The following is a 21,045-nucleotide window of genomic DNA, read 5'->3' on the forward strand; positions in this document are numbered from 1 at the left end:
TGAAGAAAATTAAATGTTCGCTTTTAACGCTCGCAAGTAGACTCTTTCCATCGTTTCCTTTCTGAACGCGTCGGATATCGCGATGAAGGTTCTTTATTCTTCGCAAGCTTTCAAAATTAGACGTTCCATTGCCTACATGAAAGTTATCGTCGTAAGATATGGGTCATGGAACGACTCGTCGTCGGTGATGGCCATTCGTGCAACTATTTTGATGACGCCTAATGTTAATTAAGGCAGCGAAAGGTAGCGGTTAAAAGGCAACGGGGCGAGTCGTTGGAACGATTTTCGAGGAAAACGACCGGTTTCCTAGCCGTGCCTTGTGAGAGGGTGCGCTATGTGCGCGAGCGAGGGAAGGGGTGGCGGAGGATCCGTGGCAGGGTAGCAGCCCCTGTGTACTCGGGAAGAACGATTGGCGTTTGAGCGCGGTTCAGTGACCCTGGTTCAATCTCCAGGCAAATTGAATTCTTTTTAAAGATCAAAGAGCACGATATACCTATAAGCGGCGCGGCCAAGCTTCGCTACCGGACTCTACCCTTCGCGTTATCGACTTATACACAGCCAGGAATTCGTTTTTCTTCCAAGACGATCAACAATCCCTCCCTCCGTTCGTATTCCTCGATTCGCAGTCGAGCGGTATTAAAAAGCTGCCCGAAAGAGGAAACGGATCTTCGTTTCTCCTTTTCCTCGGATGATACCGCACTCTCTCTCTCGTTCGTGATCCAGTGAAATTATCAACGCGTAAAACGGTCCGCGTCCGGCCGTGACGAGGATCCGCGCGCGGGACGGAAAGAGAAAAAACGGCGAGGGCACGAGTTAGCGAACCAACGTTTCCTACGATGCCATTAACCCAAACGGGCCGTTCTCACGGCTCGCTCTCGTCGCGTCGTACAATCCGTCGACTATGTAAGCAGTACACGTATGTGTGTCTCGTCGGAGCGGATGTAATCGACGAACGTCAGTCTGTTTTGTCGTTCGACGAGTTTTGCGCGTTTTCTCGTTGCAAAAGCGCGAGCCGAAGGATTTACGGGATCGAGGGGTACCTCGGCTTCTTGGCTCCGCTCCCGGATATAAATTACACGGCCGTCGCTTTGCATCCCTGTGCTTTTTTTTCGACGCGGGGGCAGCTTCGAGCAACGTTCACGGCCGATAGACACACGCGACGAACGTTGTACTCGGCTTCGCTCAGCTCGCTCGGCTGACCCGAATCCTCTCTTGGGTGCCCGGTTCTGCGCCCCATCCGCACCGCTCGCTCGCGGTACCGTAACTTCTATCGAGGTCATCGTTCGTCTCTTACATACGTACTACTACGTACGGTGTCGCCGTCGCAGCCCCGCTACGATTCGCGAACGAGCGGAGCGCGAAATAGCGGGGCGAGCGGAGAGGAGAAAGAGGGAGGGCGCAGTTTTGTTTTTAGAAATTACGAGGTAACGCGCTCGCAACGGCGACCGGCTGACGGAGTATGGCCGGCACGTTTTCAATTAAGCCCATAATTACGAATTCGATGGGAATATGCCCGGTATATGTGCGGCGCGTGCACGCTCGTCGACGTAATTAGAGCCTCGATATTTATGCCCGAGCATTAACCGTTCCCGTCCTTCTCGCGAACCTCTCGGTGCGCTTCGATGCACTCGCGGTATCGAGGCACGCGTCGCCTCCTACGATCCTCCGATTCAACCCTTTTCGAAGCTACGAACCTAGACCGTCTGTCTCTCAGCAAGGATCGCTTCATTTTCATCCACCTTCGTAATCCTCTTTCTTGATGTTCTATAAAAATTTCCTTACAAATTCTGACGCGATTCGATGACATAAAAGTATTGCAAAATGGCATTTGCGGTGTCCAATTCGAAGCTGAAAGGTTATTGAAATTGACTCCATAAACGTTTCATCAATATCCCAAATACTAATCTTCGATGTGACCGACAATGAATCAACCAATTTAGCACAGTATTGTTCATTAGGAAATATCCAATTTCCAATACCTCGTACTTTTCTCCGTGTACAGGCCGTTTAAAAAACGGCTTACGTAATCTGGAAGCTGTGAAATATAAACAATTGAAAATTGGATACTCGCTAATGGACGATACTTGAACTCGAAACTGATTGAACCAGCCATTTTGCGTTATGAATATTGATGAAACATTTACGTAGTCATTATCATCGGGCTTTGAGCTTGAAATTGATATACCATAAGTGCTATTTGGCGATAATTGTATATATCATCGAATCGTGTCAAATTTTATATATCCGGAAATCGATCATTGTTCGTTGTAATCAGCCATTTTGCATTATGAATATCGATGAAACGTTTTATATACTCATATTCGATAAACATTAAGCTTACTTTCCGATACTTTTGTGTCACGAAATCGTGCCGCGCTGTTTTGTCTCCGCTTCTTCTAACGCTAATACACGAATTCTATTCGGGCCACTTTTTGCCCTTCTTCCGCAGCAGGGTTGCAAGCGGCACGGGTCGAGGGCGTCTTTCGACGTCGTAGACGAAGCATAGGTCGCAGAAAAACGAGCAACATCTGTCGAGCACGTGGAACGACGTTACACGTACCAAAGCCGGAAGCGGAGCGTGCGGCTGGAACGTTTTCAGAGACGATTTCATACGTATCGTTGCCGAACGGATAGACCAGACTCTCGAGCGTCGAAAGCGCAAAACGCTCGACGACGGATCGATTCGCCGCGTGTTTCTCGCCCGCGAATGTCTCCGCGGCAGAACTTGTTAAAGCGACTCCGAATTACGTACTTACGTACAGCGTGGAACTTGGAATGCGACTCCTTGTATAAACCCATTAAGGATCGGAAACGCGTAACGAAACTGGCGTCTCGCGCCCGTTTTCCTATCCGTTGAAACCTCCATTTCCCATCCTACGAGATGGGAAACCGGCATCCCTTTTCCCATCTTCTCTCTCTTACTTTCGTCATCGAGGAATCGCGACGAGTGGGTATACACTGTATCCTCAGGTCTTCTGTTCTCGACGGGCACTCGGGATTTCTACGCTCGCGCACTCCGTCGCGATACGCCAAAGAAACTTCCTCCTCGTCGGATAGCGTTTTAACGTGTTCTTCGTCGATCAACATCGTTTCGTCGCGAATGCTAGAAAATTACAAATTTTTCCGCGGTTAAAGTATAATTTTTAAAACCGCGTAAGACGACACCGAGTAGCCTCGGTTACTACGCTCGAGGAAAGGAGATCGGCGACGAGTGTTCGCTTTAATTCTCCGATTATCCCGCATTGCCCCGTTACACGGTATTACCTATGCAACGAGCCTCGTCCTGCCGCTTCCTCGTTCCCTGTTTTTATCAACGAGAAGCCCGTTTCAACGAGACGGTTAATGGAGGAACGCGTGCTTTTGTTTCGTCTTCGAATCAAGCCGGAACAAATAGAATCGTAGAGGCTTGGCTTTATCTGGTATCGAGGGGACAAGCGGGTTCTCCTCACGGAGACGGAAGAAGAGCGTAACAGCATCTCGGAGAGATAAACCGCGCGTAAAAAGGTTGGAAGAAAATTTCTTAAGAGGGGCAACGAGATAGCGCGAGTTAACGCGACCGGCAGCACGACTGTACTCGTTGCGCGTTTTCAATTTATTTTTCATCCTCCAACAATCGAGATTTTATACAATTCTTTTTTTCAACTCGAATGAACAAATGAACCGTGCAAAGGTACATAGCTGCTCAAAGAATGATGGAGTAAAACTGAACGCTGATGCTGCGCTCTTTTATCCGTACAGGGTTTATCCTGCAAACGCGTTCAAACAAACCGTGATTCACTGCTCAGTCAGTTGCTGTCGGTGTTCGTGAAAATATCGTAGCCGATCATGGCTCGTGATCGGCGCTGATATTTTCATTGAATCGCGTTTGTAAAAAAAAAAACAAAAGGCCATACATCCGAGTGGTATTTCGACGAATAAAATGTTCGAATTTGAAAAATAACTTTCATTCCTGCCGAAAACATCGGGAATTTTTATGTTATGAAACGCGATATATGGAATAATATTTTTCTTCCGTTCGCGTTCGTGTCTGAATCGGGCCGTTTTCGAGGCGTCTCCGCTAAGCCGGCTAACTAACCGTGCAATTATCCGTGACAATGGCCGCGCGTCGCGGCAAACCGTGCCATTGCTGCCAGTCTCCACCACCGCCACCCATTGCTCTCCCTTATTCCTTTTTCTCTTTCAGTAAACCGGTAATGGAACGGTCTCGCTGCCGCAACGGTTCGCCTCTATCTTGCCGATTCCAGATTGAATTGCTTTTCTGGTTACCATTTCACCATCCCTTCTTCCCTCTTACACTTCGCGTAGTCCGTGGTGTTCGAAACAAGCCGACCATCGATATCATGCCTCTCTTTCTCTTTTTATCTATTCTATTTTCCTGTCCACCTTCAATGTATCGTTCACCGATGCGAGTCGAACCACGAAAGTCTCTGTCGGTAGGCAGGCAGGAAGGCAGGTACGCGGAGGACGAGGCAGCGATTCGTTAAACCGGAACCGTGATCCTTGATGCGATCCACGGCGAGAAGGATGCGGGAAACAGCAGCCCCCTGCTAACGATACGAAATGCATATTAATGCCACGCCGCGGCGACCAACTCTGCTCGACACCGACCAGAGCAACGAAGCTTTTGCCCTCGACTTCTCGTTTACCAGAAGCACCGGACCCTTTTTTTTTCAAACTTTTTCCTACGGACCAGCTAACGCTTCCTTTTTGCCACCTCCCCGTCTCTTTTACCCCTTGCTTATACTCCCTTTGCCGTACGTCCATTCTCCTCTCTAATTTCCAGCAACTTCCCGAGCTCCCTTCGCAACCACACAGCTACGTTTTTCGTACAGTCTAACCGTTTTAGCCCCTGGACATCGTTAGGTGTACCATGAAACGGAAAAGACGAACAATCCGTTTCGAGGATCGTCGAAAAGTTTCGCTCTACAGTTTAGGCCTGCTTTCGACCGACTGGCTCTTTCTTTTCCCCCTTTTGTGCTTATTTTCCTGGGACCATCAGCTTGTTATTCTTCTTCGGACGAAGAGAGAATATTATGGTTTTGTCAAGAAAATTTATCGATTTCCGTTTAAAACGAAAGATAAAACCTTCTAACTTTAACACCTCCTGGCGTTGTAGGAAGAGAGCAATTTCAAACGGTTCTTACCTTGTTTCTCTCGACTCGAACGCTGAAGAATATCTCGCGAAACGAACGGCAACGCGAGTCAGCTTTAGAAGAGGCCGTACGGTAAACACGGAAGACCCGCAGAATAGGGCGCAAGAAAATATGGGAGCAGAGAAAGGGAATAAGGGGTCGATAGAGAAGAAAGTTATATTTTCGTACGATTTTTATTTTATCTTTATTCGCGAATTGTTTTACATTTTCTCGATTAGAATTAATTTTTCTCTCTCCTTAAAAGGATACAGGCGCTCTCGAGCAGGGATCTCAGAATCCGTTCGGAACAATTCGGTCGCTTTATCGATCGTTTCTCGATCGTTTAAATCCGGTTAACGCCTATCTTCGTAGCACCGACTAGCCCTTTCGAAATGGTGGCGAGGAAAACGAGGTCGCTCCTTAAGCGGCGACTAAACGTCTCCGGGGCTTTTTGCCGTTGGAACGCGGAATCGCAGATTAACATCCTGCCGCTCGTGTCCTCGACGATCCTCTCGAGCTCGGTGCCCCGAGAAAAGAACGATCCTATCTAACGAAACGATCGTAATTTCCATAATTATTTGCCTCGGCAGTTTGTTCAACGAGTCGCTCGATTTCTTGGATCGTCGCTTGGCACAGCATCGAAGAAGACTTAACAAGCAGTCTAACGAAATAATCAAGTTTACCTTTAATCCTGGTCGCTTAATCTGCCCCTAAGTACGTTTGCCGAAGCCGGTAATCTGAACGGGGAGACAATTGTCGGACGGTTGACAGAGAAATGTCTCTGGTAACAGGGGCGTCGAATTACTTGCTACGATTCTACCCTCATCGTATTTAAATTCTCCGCTGTTTGAACGTGTCGGATCTGGTCAACGAGTCGAACGAGATGGTTTAATCTACCTTGATAACGATATTATTCACCTGCGTATACGAAATTCGACCGATTTTACAGATCACTGTGAAATCGATTATTTTCCGTGTCTAAAGAGCCGCAGGGTGGGGGGATACATTTTAATACACCGAATGAAATATTTAATTCTTCCGATTCGTAGGCTGATTATTAATTTCGGCGAATCCCCTCGTATTACTGACGTTTTCATTATCTTCCTGAAAGCGTATCGATTATTTGAAAAACATCCAACAATTGTTTCCGCCAACCTGATGTTTCATTTCCCTACGTTTTCTACGGTATATAATACAAAATACTGATTATTCCCAGATACGAAAGCAGAGATGTTCGCGCGTCGAGATAATAACTGGTTACTCTATGCATAATATCGAGCTCGCCTTATTGATTTGCCGCGGATACGTCAAGATAAGAGTACGTGTTCCATTTGGTTCGTTCGCGGTAATGTCGGACGTTATTCGAATAACGAATCAAATTTCATTCATTAAAATTCTTTAGATACGGTGAAACGCGAAGCTTCGTCTGTCGATAAAAGGAACCTTGTCAAATGATATTCTTTTTTTTTCATGAATACTATGCTTGGAAATTTAATTTATTCAGAATTCTTTGTTGCACAGCGAGAATCAAGTTTAAAATAGCATTATGGAGAGCAAGTTTTATCAGCTATTAGAATGATTCCGTCGGTGTATTTCGTTACGCCTTAGCGTCGCTGTCTCAATAAGGCGGAGGACATAGTTTCCCCTAGGTCTTCCGCAAACCCTAGGAAGAAAAGAAAAGGAGAAAGATGAAGGAATCGGGTCGGAGCGTCGTCGAGAGTGGTTCGTCTAGCAGGCCTCCAGAGGCGAACCAGGAGCGAGAAGCAGGAACGTAGGAAAGTGTTTATCCTTGAGATTGGACGTTCCGGGAGCTATCCTCGTAATCCCCTGGTGGCAATCTCGTAATCCCGGCGTATAACTTGCTCCGGTACTCTCGATCTTCACCGTCCGGCGATTCGCCGTGACGCACCCTTGGCTACCAACGCCACCAGGATATCTTATCCTTATTTTATCCGAGATTCCGGCCCATTGTGACCCCGAGTCAATATTTTTCTCTCGTTTTTCCGGCGGCCACCTTTGAACATCGTCGACGTTGTACCTCTTCCACTCGTAAGAACAAGCCTCGGGCGTTCCCACGAACGTTAAAGAAAATGAAACGGAAGATATCGTAAATTCGTGGACAAATGTACAATCGCTTGCAACTCGGGCAAGTTTTAGTTAAGGGGAATCGTAGGAGAAGGGTAGGAAATTCTCGGTTAACTTCTGTATCCCTGCGCTTACCTTTAATCCATGAAAGCCTACGTTGTACGCGAGTGTATATACACGGGGGAATGGAAATTGCGGAACGTACGTTTGAAAGAAAAGACAGGTTTAATCGTTTCACCGAGTTGCAGCAGCGGAAGACGAGGGTCACTCGAGCGGAGGCTCGACGACCGGCTAACTAGATACTCCCGGTGTCTCCTAAAACCGAGGCGACCACTTCGACTTAACGAAAGGTAAACTCCTCTCGCGAGAACAAACTTATCCAACCTGCTGGTCTTTGTCTCCTTCTTTTGCGCACCGGTGTAGCGTTTAAGAAATCGTACTTTCCTATCGTGTCGTTCCACGATTGACTATAAGAACGAACTTTATTTTCAAAGGAAACGTATTTATTTGAATTTCGAGAGAAGGTATTTCCGGAGGGTGTGTTTACGTTACAGCATTCGGGTTGCTTGAAGAGTTGATTCAATAGATGATAGGAAGATTGGAATTTTGCGTGAACAGCGTACCTGAGTATCATGTTTTTAGATTTTCCTATTATCCCGAGTATCGACCCAAAGAAGTTTCTATCGAATCTGTTGGGTTCGTGGTAGGTTATCGTCTATTTATACTTAATTTTCCGTAGCGAAAAATAGTGTTAATTAGGGTGTTATTGAATCGGTGACACCGTTGCCGAAGAAAAGCAGGCCGCTCCCTGGTCGTTCGAATTCTCCTCGACTGCCGTTAAAGTTGAGGGAAAACTAGGAAAGAAGTCTTAACGACTCACGGGACAAAGTTGCTCGGTTCCGGAGTCGATCGAGCGAAAGCGCAGGGTACGGTAAGTCGCGGTTCGCGAAGAACCGAGCCGCGAATGGTACGATAAACGAGAACAAAGGGTCCGAACGGGAGCCTTATATCCCCGAGCTATTCGACAACTAGTTTTATCGAGCTTACTCTGCTAGCTCGTACGTCGTTGCTCCGCTCTGCAACCGCTTCGAACGATTCGCCGCGTCGATATTCCTCTTTCTCTCCTCCTCTTGATTTCGCACAGGGACGATTTCATCGTCTTCCTTTCCTTCGTAGTCGCTCCGCAACGTCTACTACGTCTTCTTCTCGTTTGTCCCGCCTCCTTCCCTCTTACCACTGCCCCTTTTATCCAACCTGCCTTCGTTTTGCTCGGAAAAGCTGGGATAAACTTCTTCGGGTGGCTGGATGTGCTCGAGCATAACGATCCTCCCGCATCGCAGCTCATTTTTTTCACCCCCTCTCGGATCGCGCAACACCCTGGCCAGGGCAGGGGCAGTTGCCGAGAGTCGAGCCGAGCCGAGAAACCTCGTCGCAAAAGTTTTCTCGCCTGGACGGGGTGTAGCTAGCGGTAAAATTTACGCGTACCCAACGTCCGTGCTATGTTCCTTATAAAAACCAGCTACGCCGTGGCGTGGCTTGATGATATCGCGAAGCGAACATCCCCAAGCGAGGAAGAAGCGACCGGGAGATAGAGAGGAGGGAAAAGTTGGACCGCGAGCACAGGGTTGCGTTAGACGGACGGGTTTACAACGTAGCCCCGTGTAGTAGCTGGCCTAGTAAGTTGCGCCGTTACTCGACCATAAACACCCGGATTGCGTAACGACTTGAACGCAATACCCATAAATAAGTAGCTCGCGGTGTACTAGCGGCCGTGAGTTAACTAACCGAGTATGTACATACGCGAGGCTTCGTAAAGCGCCATTTACATTGGACAACTTTTAGTTTACAATTAGTTTAGTCGACGCGGACTCGATCGACCAGTTGGTTGTCCAACTAAAAGGTTTATACCGAAAGCGGAGCATCGTTGTCCGACATTTTTGTAGTTCAAAAGATGCTCAACGCGCTGCTTAAAGAGGTTTTACGTATAATGTCAGCAATTTTATCGTGGTAATTTAATAAGTAAAGAGACCAAGGCTTTGGTTCAAACAAACCCTGTCGTTTATGAAATCGCTTAATGTAAACGTTGTTCAACCAACGACAAGTCGTTTCTTATTTATGCATCGAGAATCGCCTGTGTACCCTTCTCGGAAACCGAAAACCGTGTGCAGGTCCTGTTCGCGAACACCATCGGCTAACACAATGGTCGCCTTGTGTGCCCCCCGGTTCCTGGAATTGCCGGTGAAAAGGGCTTCCCTTGTGCGGGCTTGAAATTCTTCTCAGACTGCATTTCGAAGATCGTGCCAGGCTGCAATGATCGGAAGCTTAGCATTATTGGCCGGCAACCCCCATCGATCGCGGGCCAACGCTCTTAATCCGCCTATAAACCGGGGCTGTTCCGGCTGGTATGCACGGAGAACAATTAGTTGCGCCAGACTTTTCACTAACCCGATGCTATTTTCTCCGTGGCGGTAACCGGGAAACAATTAGTGTTTCTAAAATACTAGCGGAGCTTTTCTCTTGAACTTCATTATTCCGATATCGCCGCCGCGCCTATTGTTTCTAATCGTCGCTGGTTAAAGAGGATTTTTAAACAATGACGCGGCATTCTTGCACCATTCCTTCGAACGCAACCCACCATCTTGTTTCACCAGATGGCCTACGCGCCATCGAAGGTAAGTTCTGATCGCGAACCAGAAAAAGGCCCAGCTCCCATAAGCTAAAAAGTAACAGGAGAAAGGAGAATCGTGCATTCGCACCACCCAATATTTTCCCAATAGGTCCGCTGCGTGAAGAAATACGCGAATGAAACTAAATGCGGCAAAGTACGACAGGGATATCGAATATCACTGTGCCTCATTCGGTCGTATTTTGTTTCCTTCGCGTATTTCGTCAGGCAGTGGACCTATTAGAAAAGAATTGGGCGGTGCGAATGTACGATTCCCCCTGCTCCTGTGACTTTTTAACTCGACGGAATTCGACTTTCTCCTGGTGCGCGAACGGTACTAGCTCCTCGCCATTGACACGGTGATTCTTTAGATCCTGATAGTTCTTCGGAAAAGATGGAGGGTCGAAAAAAAGTAAGTCGCATTGATTAGCCTGTTTAAAAAGTTGAAACGACGAGGGCAATCGAGTTGGCGCCTCGACGGACTTGTTCCTTCGGCAATGAACGGTGCTGGAGTCCCGGGACTCGAGAGTGCTAAAGGTAGATTCTCGGCTCTGGAAGGTCTCCGGAAGGTGAGGGAGACGAGGGAAGGATAAAAAGAGTGGAAAGGAAAGAGAGGTGAGAGACAGGAAAGGGGACGGGGTAGGGAGAGGGAGAGAAGGTAACGGCGTGGTAGGAGCGGCAACCGGCTCGACTGGAATCCAATGGCGCAAAGCCAAGAATTTTCAGTTTTCATCAGGAATTTTCCGTCTCGGGCCAAGCTTTACCGGGTTGCTCGCAAAAACATCGACGATCCACGGTCGAGGACCGGAGCCAAAGAACGAACAACGGCGCGCAGACAAAAACGAGGGCTGCAGAGAAGTCCGGGATGGAAAAATGGTTCGAAAGTTGTCCGTCGTTGGTTGACGATGGAAGAAGCAACGCGGGGAGGGAGGCCGGTGTATTGCTGTTAGAAAAGTGACGAAAAAATCGTCGAGTCTATCGTTCAGATATAAAAATAAAAAGGAATAATTTAAAAGCAACGTTGAGCGTATTCGTATTTGGATCACGAAGCGTTCGCAGGTATAGCTAGTCGAGCGAACGAACAGTACCTTACATGTAGGAGTACATACGTCCTTTTCCGTTCGACGTGAGAAGCGATTCAGTCGGAAAATTCAGGACGTCCCCATGGTGCATTGTGCTTCGCGATCGTGCGACTCCTCCGAGAAAACTTGATACAGTACGACGCGAAAGAAAGCAGCAAGATTACCACTGATTTAACGCTCTTATTTAAGACGATGAATAATCGTGAAAGATTCACCGTGAACCAAAATCGCTTCGCTATTATTAGATTGCTTATTATTTCGTGTCTGTTATCCCAGGGTACCGGATAGACTCGCGGTGCGTACATTATAAACAGACTGAACGTTCTTCTAGTTAATCGAGCAGCTATGTTTTTTCAATCCCGATTCAAAACAGAAGGAAATTGCCGACTTTCATGTGCATGACAGATTAATGCATCCCTGATATTTCGCATAATTACAAGCATCCAGAACGAATATAGATTTTTTTCATTTTATTTAATAATAGGTTGATAAGCAGCATTCCGAAAAGCATGCGAGAGGGGCCCTAATCTTCCCCCTTTCGCATTCCTGCGTGGCCCTTTAAATCGATCGAAGGCTCGCGTTCGTGTAAAGCCTTCGGGGCCTTCGGGACCCGGAAAACTCGAACGCTACGCCAATGGCGGAGAAGTGGGACCGGTGTGACGGGTTCGCAGATGCAAGACCCTCGGCCAGCATGCACCTCGGCTTACGTACGCTCGAAGCAACCAGCCACGATCCGTTCCACGCGTTCGACCCTCCTTGGCACTCTCCGTGTTTCCTCGACGCGAGGAAATCATGGATAACGGTCGATTTTGCACGCTTCTCTTCGTTACTAGCAAACTATGTTCTCCTTTCGCGTCCTAATTTCCAGTTCAATTTCAGTTTCGCGCCTCGGGCTAGGAACGCGTAACGGCGGAAACGGTTGGATGAAATCAATGGGACTGATTCATAGTTGGTAGCGCGTCAAGGAGTGACGCAACGCTTGAAATCTGCGGATTGCAACTTAATCGTACGTTGTATCCGCGTTCCGCCCGTTTGTTCCTCGTTCCTCTCTTTTACTCGCGCAACGTCGACAGCGCGCGCGCGCACACACATACACACGCACGCGGAAAACGTGCCGGAAATCCGTGCAACAGGTGCCGCCTAGCAGGCAAACTTCTCTCGCAGTTTCACAGGATACTCGGTACAGTTTCGGGGCCGGGAGTGGGTGGTGAAGCGAGCGGGTACGATAAGGAGTCGACCGGTGGCTGCGTCGCGTTTTCCAATCGAAATCGATCGTTAGATACCGCGAACGGATATATTCGAACGATAGCGGGCCGCAGAGAGACGAAGGAGTAACGAGGGAGAGACGGTGGCAAAGCTCGCGCGCTTTGCCGCTTTCTCCATGATAAATTGCCTCCATGGGTGCCATGTATTCTCGTGTCATCGCACCGAGGCTGACTACCGAACCGCGGACTTCTTTCCCCCAAACCGGCTGACTTTTTCTACGCTTTTTCTACGCTTTTTCTACGCTTTTTCTACCTCTACCACTCGATCACCCTGTATCTCTAAACGGATTTACGAGCCTCCCCCTCGGACACGGTCCACTTTAACCCTTACACCTTCGACTGAAAATATGGGACTGTCTTATTCGAAATTACATTTTACAGCGGATGTCACGCGAGATTAATTCAGCGATGTAATTCCCTATCGAAATATGGCGGATGCCAAGGCAAGGGTTGAAAATAAAGCCACTGTTAGGTGCTTAGTCTTCTGTCAGCTTGGAATCTAAAGCGCCTGGTGGGTGCTGTTGCTAACCCACTCAGGTTAGTTTTTTCGACCCAAGAATATAATTCCTTACGCTGACGCAGAGTCGAGTATCTTCCACACCCGATAGAATGATTTGCCAAACTCATGAGTATTCAGTTTATCCATACTCGGCGCCACTCGAAGGGTGATGGTTGCTGAGGGGTGGATATTTATTTAGTTGCGTCTTTTAATACCAGGTTCTTAACCCCTAATGCTCGAAATTGACACTATCCTGCAGTTGGAGAAGAATTATGGTAGCAACGTACGCTGACATTGCTTGGAATAGAGTTGGTGCGGTTTTGTCTCCTTATCAGGAAGTCAGTTGCGCGATGGTCTCGAGCCATGGTATTCGAGTTCCTTCGTTTCCCAATTACGCTTCGTTTGGGTAACGTCCAGTCCCATGTCGAGATTTATTCGCCCTTATTTATTCTTTTACGGCTAACGAGCAAAGAAAAAGGGAACGATCGCTGTTGGCCAACACTTCACGCGTAAAGTATCGAGCCGATAGGTTGCGCCCTCTGATCCACCGTAATCTCAGCGTGTATTTCCTAAGCGGAGCACTGGTTGAAAAGCGATTCCCTTGCTGCTTATAATAATAACGTCATCGACGATAGTCGATCGACTGGCGTAGATTTAAACGAAGAACGCACGTTTGCTCGCGCACGCGGAAGGAAGCGACCTCGATTTTTTCCCCAGCCAACGATAATTGTCCTTCGTGCAGAAATGTACGCCGCGAGTTTCTGCCGTTTCGTGGGCAGGGTAAACGCGAATTCGTTACGCTCGTAAACGTGCCAGCTCGTTACCTTCCCGGCAATCCGTCAAAACAGCGGTAGGTGCTTTGCTTGTACATAGCTGCCAACGGTCGGGAACGTTTAGGTCGCTCGGTCACGTTCGACCACTCTTTCCAGATGGAGAAAACAAAAAAACAGGAACCCATGAAGGGGACAAAGGGAACCTTTCGAGCTGGCTGTGTAAGCACGCAGGCACGTAGGCACGCAGCAAGCGTAGAGATACGTATGCGTACGAGTACGTACGCGTTTCAAACACAACCAGCAGGGACACGTGATACGTACTGCTTGTGCGTATCCCACGCTCCTTCGTCGTCCATGAGCACATTGTTTCACGCAACGACGGGCGTCTGTTCGGTGCGGGTACCGAGACGCCACGTCGTATCGTCGCGTCGACAGAAGCCTCGATGAGAAAGATCGAGGCGGGGGCGTTTAGAAGAAGCAATCGAGGAAAGATAAACGAGGCGCGAGAAGCAGATATCACGAAGCTGGGACCGTGCCCGACCCCTTATCGTTTCGGGGTCGAATGGAAGACACTGTTATCACCGCCTTACTACGAACAGAGACTTTGATTTTCTTTCACGAAAGAGATTTTCCAAATTGATTACTCGACACCTCTCTTAATTGCACCGTTTTCCTTATCTCTCCATCTCTCCTATAAGTGGATCCATTTTGGCGCGAAATAGGATCCCTAATGAATCCTCTGTAAGAAAACTCTAAATGGGATAGGATGATGGACACAGTCAAGAAATTGTATAAAAATTTTATTGATTACGATCTATACATGTTTCTGGAGTGTGTTGCCACTTGGCAAATGGTGCGCCCTGCACAAGAATGCCCGAAATGGGTGCCGCAAGTGGCACCCTCAATGGAGACGACAGGCAACGTTCTCCAGATGCTCTGGACGTCAGAATTTCTTACACCTCGAGAACGTTTTAAGCTCAGTTTACACGTTCGTACAATTCGCGTTACTATGTTTACTCGTTCGAGTCGATTTGTGCAAATTGCAGGAACGTGTAAAGCAAGCTTTATACCGTCACCTAACGGGTACGGGGACCGTACGAGTCTTTTCGCGGAAACGCGACCGTCTTTTCTCCATCCCGAAGACGAAAGAAACGGGTAAACGTCGTACCAGCCGTTGGTGGGTTTCGTTTTTATCGCGCCTAGAAGCCGCGGTATCGAACATCGATCGAGAACGCCAATCAAAGGGAGAATTTTGACGGTGTTCGGATTGAAAGCGGTTCTCGTATCTGCTGTACCGTGACGCGAACAGGGTTAAATTTAGCCTCGATCGTCTCTTAGGAAACGTTGAACCCAAGACCTTTTGCATCCTCTTCTCTCCTCTCTTCCGCCTTCCTTCCGTCTGTTCGACTCTCTGGCTGGCTTGGCCGACCGCTCGCTTCGCTTCTCGGCCCTCTAGCGACCCTCTGTTGCTTGCCTCCCTCGGTCTCCCTTTCGTTTCCGAGCTCGAAGCCTATATACAAATATAGGCCTGGCCACCGGGATTCGCGGGCTTTTGCTCGGCTAGCTTCTGTTATTCCTCCAAGAAGCTTTAAGCTCGCGATATCCGGTCTCGTTCGTGTATTAACGTTTTAACGAGCCGGCACGTGTTCTTTTTCTTATCGGTCTCGTTCGTCAGTCCACCTTCTCGGTTTCCTGCCTTCGTTTACATTTCTTTCTCATTTCGTAAACGAGCATCATGGTCTGGGTCCGCCGTTTGCCGCGTCGTCGCATCTCATTTCTGGCGACCGAGATGCTGCTCCATTTTTTTTTCTCCCTCTCTCTCCTTCTTTCCGTTTAACGCCACGTCGTTCGCGACGACAGACTGCAGGAATGCACTCGACGGTACCGGCGCGATAAGCGTCCTCTTAACCTCTAGCAACAGAAAGAGAAGAGGAGCGTGTTTTTGTCGCCGAACCGGCGGCGTTCCTTCGGCTCACCAAATGAAAGAGTCTCTTGTTGCTGCCGGTTCCCGGAGCCATGCGGTTTCGCTTACGCCTTCGCCCGTCACCTCTCGCGCCTCATTTTTCCACGTCCACGTTGCGTCCCGAACCGGGACACAAGGTTTCGTCCACCGTACCGTGAACGAGTCCGCCCAATATCGGTATCGGCGTAGCGGTACGCGCGTGTTACGCGCGACCTCGCCTGTTCACCAGGCGGTAACCTCGTATTTGTTCGAGCAACGCGACGTATCGATGGACGCGCGGTACGCCTGGGAATCAGGAATTCCAAGGTCGACGAAAGGCGGGGGACGGTAGCGTCCAGAGAAAGCGATGGAACCGACGAGTACCATTGCCAAGGCGTGGGTGTATAGGTGTTGCAGCGTATAGTCTTTCGCCCTGTCCAAAGGCACGAAAGCAAATGGTGCGAGGCTACTCCTACCTTTCCTTTTAATGAAAGGAAGCCTGCGTTGCAGCCGAATATACGTTAGCTTCGGACCTACGCTGCGTCTCTGGCGTCGCGATGCTACGGCCAGAGAGAGATCGGAGGAAGGTATTTGGAGGCTGACCGGTTTGAAGTCTGGCCCGAAATATATCCCATTGTAGAGAAGAAACAAAGCAGATGTGGTGTCTGGAGCTGTGAAAACGAATGCGATTCTTTCGGTATTTTTCCATAGGCTCCGACGCTATCGGGCTGACGGGAATCGGTCCGCAGCGACAAGATGGAGGTACCTAATTCTGTACCTCGGTCCAGCTTCAGATTAAACTCGTGGTAAAATTATTATTTCCCTTCGGAGAACCGTGGATTCTCGATGCCAGATCTCTCGTATAGGCGCGGAAGAAGCGGACACTGTTCCAACATAAGGATTCTAAGAAGCGAGCGTGTTGCATCCGAAGAGCTGCTTCGAAGAGCTCTCCTGTTTGAGCCTACAATTTATGGAATGGATAAGCAGAAATACTCCATCTCCGGGATTAAACTCCCAACAGTAGTGGCCGGCAGTAGCCGTGGGGACGTTCGTTATCGCGTAGTGTCAAGTCCGAAACTCATGATTAATTCAATGTCATCAAACTACGTTAGGTTCTGTTTGACGTTCGCGCGTGTCTTATTCGGCCAATGTCCTCCCGATGGAGGTGGGAGACTGGGGCGATCGTTGGATCATGGAACAAAGGCTGGCGCCGATAACGCACGTGCGAGAATGGTAACGGTAAGAAAGTCAAATAGCCGAGGCATCGCTGCTGGATGTATAGTGGTATCGGGCCAGCCATAGTATCGGGGCCCGATGCTACAAGGTTGCCAGCTCCGGCCCCGGGGCCCGACGGTGTTGCAAGATCGCGAAGCGACGTTGTCGGACGTCGGAGAGTTGGAAAGGTAGGCAGAAGGGGGCGGGGGTGAGAGGAAGAAGGAAAGGAAAGGTAAGGTAAGGTAAGGAAAGAAAGAAGGTAAGGGAAGAGAGTGGAGTCGTTCGTATTCGAACGTAAGCGTAGAAAAGTACCTGGCGAGATTCGTGGAGAAGCGTGTGTAGGCCCCGGGGAAGGGGTCGGGTGCTCTCGGTCACCGGCACGACCGTAAGAACGTAACCGCGGTACGGCAGTGTTGCCACTTCCTAGGTAATTTCCCCGAGTGCCGAGAGGCAGAGGCCCCTTTCGGGGTCCGAGTCCAGGCTGTTGCTTCTCCGATCCTCCGATTCTCGTTTCTCGGTTCGGGCACCATCTGCTCGCCTCCGGGCCTTTGAATCTTTAATGGTTCGCGTGACTGGACGCGGCCACGGGATGCTGAGCCGCGGCGGCGCAGAGACGTCCTTTTTCTTCGGCTGTAACCTTGCCTCGGTAATATCTGACTGGTAGAAAAAGAGACCGTAGTTACGAGGTCCTCCATTAAAATCTGCTAGGATTAAACGGTCGCTTTTTACGAGCGGGGTGGAAAAGCAATGATTGCGGAAGAGATCTTTTCATTAGAATTGTGAGTCGCAGATATATTCCCGGCGTTTATGACGCGTCCGCCTAGATGACACACGGCTCGACCGTGTACTTTTAATCCTCCTGATGGAAAGTTATATAGCGCGCGGGACGGACGCGAATCACGCTCGAATCGAGGCGCAATTATCGTGGCCGCAATTATTTCGACGATTCTGCCGGGGCTTATCCAGCTGACCGTTCCACCCCAGCTCGCGGGACGGAAGGTTCGTTAACGATTCGCGAACGAGAATCGTTATCGTTTAATTAAGCACATTTTCGACGCGTTCCACGCGCGGACTCGGTCCCTTCGTCTAACCAATCGCGAGCGGTTCGATTTTTTTTTTTCTTTTTTAAATACCCCAGACCGATCGGCGAAACGTTTCCCCTTCGTCGCGTTCACCTTCCATCGAAGTCGAGCTTCACTTGCCCTCCTGTCCTCGAGACCCGGCTTCAATTTCATTTCGTACTCCTTCCTACGCTCCCTCGGCTCCCTCCTTTAGCCACCGTCTCTCACGGTTCGAGATCATAATGCACGGGGGTGGGAAACGTCGAATTTCCACGGGAACCATATGTCCGTGCACCTTTCATCGGCAACACCAGTCTCCGCGTGGGATGAGAATATTTATTCCTAGAAAAATAGAGAATTCGGGCTGGGAAGAGCAGATGGCCGAAAGTTCGAGCCAGGTAGCAGGGTGAATCGAGTGGAAAGGCGCGATCCTCGAGGAACGGACACCTGCTGCACCAAGGTGTCATTCGACCGTCCAACAACCACCGGTCCTAGTCTTCTTCTAACATCTACTCTTAGTTGCGAATCGATCATTGTCCTAAGAAACTATACCTACACCATAGCGTACTTGAATCCGACGCTTTTGTACTCAAACTTGTACCGTAATCGCTAAACTTTGCCCGAATGGAACTGTTCCCTAACCTCGTGTTTCTAGCGGTCGTGAAAGTTTAAAAAATTGCGCGTGGGTCGATAGCAGGTTTACCAGTGAAAAAGTTGAACGACAGACGGTTGCGCGAAGGTTTGGCAGTCCCATGGGCCTAGCCCAGGACGGTAGGAACCACCTGCCGCATAGGTCGGTGGGGGCAAGCTGTTCTCGGCTGCGTTTTACCTTTTCTAACCAACGCCTCTTCCCCTCGAACGTTTTACCCTTTGCTTCAACCGCGTCGTCTTCATCATGCCCTACCGTCCATTCCCTCCATCTTCTCCTCGTTCCGTCCTCTTTTTTTTTTTCTCTTCGTGCTACTTTGCTCCATCTTCGTTTCTCCCATTTACGCGTTCGTTGGTGCATTCGTCTTCCGTTCAGGCACTGCCACCTTCTCTTCCACCATCACCATCGCCACCACCACCGACACCATCGTTGTACCTTAGCCTCGAACCGTCGAGCCTGCATCGTAGCGACCGGTTGTACGCTGCGCTTACGCGCGCACAAGAACGTAGTGGGGGCTCGTAGCGAACAAGGCGAAACGGACGGTGGGGGGTAGCAGCGATGCTATGCGACCCCAAGCTCAGTCGTCGCGCGACCCTCGTGGAGTGTGTTGGCGTTAACTTTTTGGATTATTGGAAATTTAAACTCCAAGGTGTCTTCGATTCTTCATCTTTCGTTCGAGTTTGATCCTACCTCTTAACGACGTAGCGGTTTTCCAAACTATTCCGGTCGCATTCCCGACTTCCTTACTCCGCGTGCCTCTCTATTTTTGCATCGACGGCCGTTTTGCAAAAAAAGAACCACCGGGGAAAGTGACGGCGGAGAGAGAGGAACGTTTGGTAGACGGATCCAGGGTCGACGCAGACTAGCAACAGAAATAATAAAAGTGTGCGAAACACAGGTGTAAAAGAATCTCGCCCGAACAAAGGAGTATCTTCGCTCTTTGCAACGTGGCATTTTGAAATCGCGCGCAAACGTTTCTTTCGATTTTCGAATTGTTTCCCCGTCCAATTTCGTAGACGGTCGCTCGCGATGGGAATCACCGTGCGAGCCTCGAGGAACGGTTGAGAAATCGACGCACACGAGTGCGAAGAATCCGTGAGATGGAGTGCTCATTCGAGCCAGTGGATCGCAGAACGACGCGCGTGGGTCTACCTTCCAGGTAGACTGTTGAAACGAGTCCGGTTGGAATCGGAGAGGGGAAAAAAAAACGTCGATTCGTAGGATCGCAAAACCGATGAAGCTAACGATTCGGTTTCTACCAGCCTCGACGAAGGGAGAGAGAAATAACAGTGACAGAAGGTGTGACAGTGGAATAGGTGCGACGAAGCGAACATCAAAAGATGCGTGCAGTGTTTTCAGTGAGTTGGCGAGCGTGATCGACGACGCGATCGATACGATCGATCCCGCGTGCTTCTCGAAATCGCGCATCGTCGTCGATTCTCGGTGAAAGTCGGCGCAACGCGGAACTCTATCCTTCGGCTCGAATGGAGCCGAGCAATTTGCGTCTCTCGTTGTTCAGCTGCAATCAAACTTCTCGTGGAATTCGTTTAAACGATAGAATGGATAGGATTCGAATCGTTCGATTGCCGAGCACGGCGATCCTAGCCGTTTCGTTGCTGCTGTTGCATCACGGTAAGTATCTCCCTGGAAAATTCGTCGAAATTCAAAGAGGTTAGCTAGTCGCATACGAGGATATTTTAATTTCGCATTTCCCTAAAACGAGTCCTCGTTTTATATATCACGCGATTGTTGCGACGTACCGTGTCGGTATGTCGCAGTTTCCAGTGAGTCAAGCGCGACGCGTCCTTTTAACAAACTCGTTCTGGTCCGCGCGAGGCCAAGAGGAGGCCTCCTTTCGCTCGACCAATCGAGAGACCACGCGATTTCAGTCTAAACTAACGAGCTCCCGCTGGCTCGTTGTAGTATTTTATCGCTTTCAAGGAGAAACCGACGGCACTTAGGTTAGAAGCGTCGTAAATTCGTCGGGTATGCAGAGCAGCTCGGTCGTAGCAGCTTCCCATTCGGGAAATACCAAACTACGGCTTGTGACGGTATTAGGTCTCGTGACGTAGCTCGGCTGCCACAGGTGTCTCCGTACGGAACGAGGCGCGTTAACGCTAAACGACGACGCCTCGCTTTTCGCTCTCCGGTTCGGCGAACGCCAGCCGTTACGAGTTACGTACTCTAGCTACGTTTCGACGTTTCGATACCTACGATCGATACCGGGCGACTATCGATTTTTCGCACGTGCTCTCGACTCTGGTTATATAGGTGCCTGCCTATGTTCCGTCTTCGTTGAACCGTTCGTTCGCGTTCCGCGTGCTCGTAAAGATAGTAAAACATTACGGGGGGACGCGATAGAAGAAATCGAACGTTGGCTCGATGGCACGCGAGCAAGAAAGCTGTATCGAAAAGTAAACAAGTCGTTGGGAAACGTCGGTCGAAGGGTAGAGAGGGGAAAACGTAAGCTGCGATGGGTCGATGGTTAGGTAAGAAGGGGGGGAGGGCGAAGGAAGAGGGATAGAACGGCGCGGATGGATTTATAGAGAGACAAGCAGACGTAAATATAGACTGGTGCATAGGCAGAGAAAAGATGGGGTGTGGGGCAGCCCGGACGTATGTTGTACAGGTAAGGCGAGAGAGTACGGTTGGACAGAGACGGAGGTATCGTGTTAGA

The 21,045-nt window shown here is 49.4% G+C and overlaps 1 protein-coding gene across 4 annotated transcripts in view; it reads left to right on the forward strand.

The window, feature by feature from the left end:
• The window catches only part of ed (hemicentin protein echinoid), a 37,189-nt gene that overhangs the window by 8,979 nt on the left and 7,165 nt on the right, over positions 1–21,045 (forward strand). The window contains exon 1 of one of the 4 annotated variants that reach the window (XM_034318581.2): positions 17,547–20,039. The exons of 1 other annotated variant lie outside the window; for it this stretch is intronic. In XM_034318581.2, coding sequence (XP_034174472.1) covers positions 19,853–20,039 — 187 coding nt within the window. In that variant the 5' untranslated portion in view covers positions 17,547–19,852. Of the gene's footprint in view, positions 1–17,546; positions 20,040–20,067; positions 20,998–21,045 lie in introns of those variants that run through there. 2 more of the 4 variants (XM_034318582.2, XM_034318584.2) reach the window with 2 other exon arrangements.

This window comes from Osmia lignaria, chromosome 6 (assembly GCF_051020975.1).
Source record: "Osmia lignaria lignaria isolate PbOS001 chromosome 6, iyOsmLign1, whole genome shotgun sequence".
Lineage (NCBI taxonomy): Eukaryota > Metazoa > Arthropoda > Insecta > Hymenoptera > Megachilidae > Osmia > Osmia lignaria.